Genomic DNA, 6,509 nt, shown 5'->3' on the forward strand with positions numbered 1-6,509 from the left:
CATACTAGCTTTCGGAGTGACGCTCCTTCATCAGGTGATTGTGGGAGGGCTCGATCGTAACACAGAATTTATAGCAAAAATTTGCAGTGTGATGTAACTGAAATTATACATTGAAAAATTGACGTCAAATTTTTGCTATAAATTCTGTGTTACGATCGAGCCCTCCACAATCACCTGATGAAGGAACGTCGCTCCGAAAGCTAGTGTGCTTCCAATTAAACCTGTTGGACTATAACCTGGTGTTGTGATTTTTAACTTTATAGAATATAATGTATCTAGTGAGCATTTAGTTTGGAAGCTGGTTAGAAAGATAGGCTTAAATGTACTTAAAATATTGAGTGTTTGCATCTGAGTCACTTCTTAACATTATACAACTTTTTCTTTCAACTGATCATTGGCCTGGCATGTAGGTTCACCACATTCTATTTTTATTTCGGATACCCAGTATTATTTTTGTCTTTAAACTCGTACTACTGCAGGCTTCTTCAATATTTAAGCATTTCACATCTTCAGTTTTAAGAGAAAATACTTAAAAATAATGGCTTGTATTAAAAAGGTGCTGATCAAGGTGAGGGTTGTTGGAGAAGAAGCCTAAATGGCAGACACTGAAGTCCAGTGTGCAAGTAACCCCAGGAGGTATTTTGTACCGTGATTAAATCTAGAATGAAGTTCTATATTAACTCATTAGGAAATCAATCTAGTCCCTGGCATTTAAAATTCAAGGGATATGTAAAGGCAGCTTATCCAGTGCCAAGAATTAATTTAATACCAAAATTTCCACAATTATGACAGTCAGTTTTATTTCCAAATAAAACTTATTTTCTTTCACCTGGACTTAGTTACCAAGTGAACAAAATAAATTTTTGAGAACAATTTAATAAAGGTTGCTGTTTGTTAATAATTGTTTTATTGTTGAAACGTGGCTGATGAGAAAATCTTTTGCTACAAAAGTGCTTGTGTACATAATGTAAATGAGGGACATTCCATTGAGCTGTTATGTAACTTGCTTTTTTTTTGGGTGGTGCATAGTTTTGTTTTTGTGTAATGTACTTAGATGCAAGTCTGCAGCTCTTTTGTTGCATGAATATCCTCCAGCTTAACGAATCAGATACAATATTCATTGCTCCCTCCTAAAAAAAAGAGCTGTAATCAAAACCAGAAAGTGAGTCTCTGTACAGCTGCAGTGAGAGTTTTAGATTAGATTACTTACAGTGTGGTTGCTGTGAAACAACTATGTGTAAAGCTTTACTGTAAATGGCTTCAACAGAAGTTATACCATAGAAATAGGCTATTTGGTGCAAACCAGTTCAAATCCCAGTTACCCTTTACATGAACAAAACAATTAGTACCTGTACTATATACTTATATTTCTCATTCACCACCAATCTAATCTCTAATGTTATTATAATTTTTATTTTGACCAGCAACCCTGGACCTGAATTCCATCCCCTCAATGTGTTTTCCCAATCCTTTTCACCCAGTACTAAGTCAGATCTTAAAAGTCAGATCTTCAGTTTATGAAGCATACAAGCTAAGAAAAGTACTGGTATCCCTGGAATTATTTTATTATATACAGCATTCTGAAGCAAAATGCTGCTTTCAAGCAATTGGATTCTCACATCCTCCTACTGTTCCATACACCAAACCTTCTGCCTTTACAATGTAATCATTTTATTCCCACCTGCTTGCTGACACTGAATTCCATCTGGGACTTTTTGGTCTGTTTCCCACATCTTCTTTTATTAGTTTGAATGCTTTTCTGAAACCTAGCCATTTTCAGGTTAGATCAAAGTTCTAACAACACTCAAAAAAAATCCATGCTATCAAGGACAAAGTAACCCACTTAACTGACGCTACATTCATGAACATTCTCTCCCTACACCACCAACACACTGTAGCAGCAGTGTGTACTATCTACAGGATGCACTGCAGAAATTCACCAAGCCTCCTTGGATGCCACCTTCCATCGAGAAGAACAAAAGCAGCAGATATATGGGATCACCACCTGCAAGTTCCCTTCAAGCCACTTGCCACCTATATTGCCAATCCATCACTGTCAAAATGCTGAAACTTCCTACACTTAAACTAAACAGACTGTAGCAGTTCAAGAAAGCAGCTCACTACCAGCTTCTCGAGCACTTGGCATGGGCAAAAATACTGGCCCAACCAGTGAAGCCCACATCCCTGAATGAATAAGACGTGTGTACTATAAACTAATAAATTTCATTCATTAATATGGAACAACAAGATCTTTCTAAATCATGCTTTGTAATTTATTTTGCTGGACTTCAGACTTTTTTTTGCAGACTTGACATGGTAATCAACAGGTATAATGGACTCTGAGCAATAGTTGTACACAAATTTGAAGCAGTGATCCTATGAGGAAACATACTTTTTTTGTTTTGATGATAGTGGTGGGGTGGGGGGTTGTGCTAATGATGGCCAACTAATAAATATAAAAATTCATAACCAGGTTTGTGTTCCCAAACAAAAATTGCTAACAAATCAGTGAACAGAACTTGTATATGTGCATTCTGTTTGTGTACAGATGCACCCCAATGATGGGTTTCTCAATTTTCTAGCCAAAGCTATTCATTAGGACAGTGGTTTGTAGAGTTATCACAAGTTAGGTGAGAATAATGCCAGCACCCAGTAGTTTGTCTTCCCCACAGGTTTCATTGCAGATGAAGTCTGTCTGTCTGGTTCATGATCAACACTTCCTTGAATTATGACATGTAAAACCTGCTACATAAAGAAGAACGTTAGCAATGACTGGTATGTGGGACAGAATAAAACTTTGGACAAGTTATATATTGTTTTACCTCAGTGTTACAGGAAGAATGTTTATTTGATTTAATACATAGCTTTAGACTTTTTAATACAGTTATTTCTAAATCCCTATGAAGTGTAATAATATTTTGTATTCATTCTCAAAGAGTAATGTGGGTGGGGAAATGAAGATATAGAGTACTGTACTTGCGTAATCTATGAATGCCTATAATTATTCGTATTGGGTTTCTGTTGTGAAAATAAAGGCTCTGCATGATGCTGGAGGAGGGCCCTGCAGAAACTGAAAGGGGCCTTTGTATTAGCAGCTGGGAGAATTACAGTTTATCCTCCATTCTGTGCTGAGGGCACTGTTGACTTTTATTGTTAGTTCGTGAGAAAGTGAAGGAATCCACCATTTCCAATCCCCTGGGAAACTCTGCCTATTTTGAACTATTTTGTGCTTCCTTGTTTATGTAGGCTATTAACCTCTTTAAAGCACCCCCTCCCCTGTTAGAAATGAAGCTGAAAGTGCTATGACCATTTGTAGTACCTCTTTAGTACTATTAACATCCGTCTACGTGAGGCGTTTCAGTAAAATAATAATGGTTCAACATTAGCCTGTAAATTATCAAGTTCAGCACAAGCCTATTAATATTTGTTTTACAGTTTTCTCGGCTGTGATGGCAAGTTATTTTATTGGCTTGTCCAATAAGTATGCTTCTGTATCCTCTTGGTGCTAGTTTTGTTACATCTTACAAATGCAGAGTAAGCACATATGCCAACTGCCTACAAAATTCACATTCCACTTGTTTTTGAGTACTTTCGAGAGATTGCTGCAATAAAGTAAATGTCATTTTTCACATACATTGTTTGGGATAATGGAATAGATTATGTGAAAAGGTGACACCACCACCCCCCACCCACATCCCCTCCATACCTCCCCCCATCCCCCCACCCATGTTAACTACCATTTCCGATATTTAACTTGTCCAAAACACTACCTTCCAAACATCCAGTCTCACCGTGCCCAATCCTTCCTAAACTGTTTTTCTCTCTGCCAGGTTCTCAGCTCAGATACTTGAGCTGCAAATCATGCTTCACGTACAATTGACATAGAATTGATTGAACTAATTTTGTTTTAAAAATCATGTCTACATGATCACATGGTGTATTAGTGAGAGTAAACCTACTAGTTGACCTCAATCAGGATGTAGGGGATGCTGCCTTCTGCAGGCTTTTAATTACATTGACATGGAGGCAGTGATGTTTGTTTCAATTCTGGTGGCCTCCCAACAGAGAATCGTGGAGAAACGAATGGGAAACACAACTTCCAAAACATGTGCAAATATATAAAATTGTTACTACAAGTAAAGCAACAGCAGTTGATTTAGATTTTGAACACTCTTGACTATATTTAGTTGACAGCTAAGAAGTGGTAAAATAGGAAGGCTCAGCAACAAAACAATGCTATGGTGATCTTGAACATTTTCTCTGACTTCGTATTTTCAAAGCTGTATTTTTCTGTGCAGGCGCTGTGAAGTACCTGGAGTGCTCTGCTCTCACTCAGCGAGGTTTGAAAACTGTCTTTGATGAAGCGATTCGAGCTGTGCTGTGCCCACCACCTGTGAAAAAACGTCGCAAGAAGTGCACTGTTTTTTAGGAAGACACCACGCAGGAAATCATACCTTCATAACACAATCTGCTGGTATTTTATCCAAATCATGACCCTGTGTGGTATGAGACTGCAGAAGAGAGTGTTCTTCTATGTGTCGCCTCTCTCTTGAGTTGGAGCAGTTAGCCTTGAGAGTTAAGTCCTGAAGTCAGTAATTATTCTGTTAGCGTGTGTTGGATTTTATGTGAGGCAATGTGGCTGTCTTCATGGGTGGACCCCATCATATTTTGTTAAGCTGCAGTATCCCCTCTTTTGGTAGCTCCTATCCAGCTCAAGACAAGTGATGTCCACAATGACACTTCCATTGTGGAAACAGTATTAATGGATCCTTTCATCTTTGTGGAGTTGTTCCTTTTAATTTTAATTGGTTACATAACTGATTCACTACAGTGTTTGGAAAGTGTTCTGATTCTGCAATTTGCTGTCCATGTTGTTATTCTTTATTTATCACTTCAACAACTGAAAAGTGTGAAACCCAAGAAATGAACAATTGCTGTTCATGCCCTGTTTCAGGACTCTTTTGCATCCACTACTTGCTCACTTGTTTCATTTATTGTTCTGAACCAGCAGTAGTTTTTAGTGCTAGTCAGTCTATGTTGACAATTATTGAAATCAAAAAAACATGCAATAATTTGCAATTTTTCTTAAATGGATTATTTTGAATAAACATATATATTTGGCATGTTCTTTTTCCAACTAAAAATTAGGTATATGAAAATTCCAAAGACTTTTGTCTAAAATGGACCTTTCTTTGCATGAACTTGGATTTTGGCCTTTTTGTAACCATGTCTTGATGCAGAAAATCAAAATGAGGGGTACTGCAGTGTTAATTATTGTGGAAATACTTTTTGACCTTTCAATAAGCAGCTAGATAATATGGGATCACTGAGTGCAGCATGGGCAAAAGTGCAAGTTTAAAGTGGGGGGGAGGCTTGTGTATGTGAAAGACTTGTGTAAAAAGGCTTTCTGCTGGTTATGTAAAGTCAGTGTTTAACTGTTGTGTTCATTAACTTTATTACAGCACTAGCAGACTTGTGTTTCAACAAATAATTGATCAGGGTTTCTCCATTCTAAATATTACAGTAAATTGTAGAAATTGCCAGATGCAGTGTCCAACTAGTAATGCAGGATTTGCACGTTCTAGCTGGTACTAACAAAAACGTTTTGCCAACTTGGCACCTTCATTTATAGGACTGGCCTGCATGATTTGAGTCCCAATGTTTTATTCTAATTGACATCCTGGCCTTAACCCTGGGAGAGAGCTGACTCTTCTGGTAATTTCATTGTTACTTTTGTTCTATTGATTGTGATTTCTTAAAAATGCATTCGTACAAGTTTTTGAGGATTTCTAACTTGGCACATTCTCAAGGTGCAACTTCTGAACCAAATTATGTTTTAAGAATTGAATTTCATTAAATATTGTAGTATCCTCATTACTTTAATGTTATCGTTTTCTTCTTTTAAAATCTGTATAGTAGTCCCTCACTTGCATTAGACATAATATGCTAAAGGGAATCAATGCAGTTATTCTCACTAGAACATTCTGTGTAACATCATTTGGCGCATTAAATAATCAAGTGCATGACATGGTTGATAAATCTTTATAAAGAGCTGCAGACTGTAATCTTTACAGGTGTGTTGTCACAGTCATTAAGCTGCTAAATGATTAATGGAGGAGGAAATTCTGCAGTGCAGCTTGAATAGAAATATCTGCTGTTTTTGTCCAATTTTATGTTAATACTATTTTCAATAGTTGTTCTATGTATCATAGCTACTAGAAGCATTGTAGTATCTCACCAAGTTTATAGCTAAGAGAAACACTTTAATTCCCTGACCTCTGCTGCTCAGCTTTTTAGTAGTAATGTTGTCAGAATACCTCCCTTCTAAATCACTTACTAACCTTATGCAGCAGCATACCACTATTCCTTCATTGTGAAATTGTTGCCTAACACATAGGTACACTGTCATTGCAAAGACTGGAGCAGTTTAAGAAGGCAGGGCCAAGGATCACACTCTTACTAGAAGTGGATCAGTTTGTTTGGTATTTTCTGTAGTGACTTTTTAAAAA

The 6,509-nt window shown here is 37.1% G+C and overlaps 1 protein-coding gene across 1 annotated transcript in view; it reads left to right on the forward strand.

Moving 5' to 3' along the window:
• The window catches only part of rac3a (Rac family small GTPase 3a), a 39,596-nt gene extending 33,731 nt beyond the window's left edge, over window positions 1-5,865 (forward strand). The window contains exon 6 of the mRNA XM_060844946.1: window positions 4,299-5,865. Within this exon, the coding sequence (XP_060700929.1) occupies window positions 4,299-4,429 (131 nt within the window). The 3' untranslated portion in view covers window positions 4,430-5,865. The remainder of the gene's footprint in view (window positions 1-4,298) is intronic.
• Window positions 5,866-6,509: the final 644 nt, after the last annotated feature.

The sequence above is a fragment of the Hemiscyllium ocellatum genome, chromosome 25 (genome assembly GCF_020745735.1).
Source record: "Hemiscyllium ocellatum isolate sHemOce1 chromosome 25, sHemOce1.pat.X.cur, whole genome shotgun sequence".
NCBI classification, from domain to species: domain Eukaryota; kingdom Metazoa; phylum Chordata; class Chondrichthyes; order Orectolobiformes; family Hemiscylliidae; genus Hemiscyllium; species Hemiscyllium ocellatum.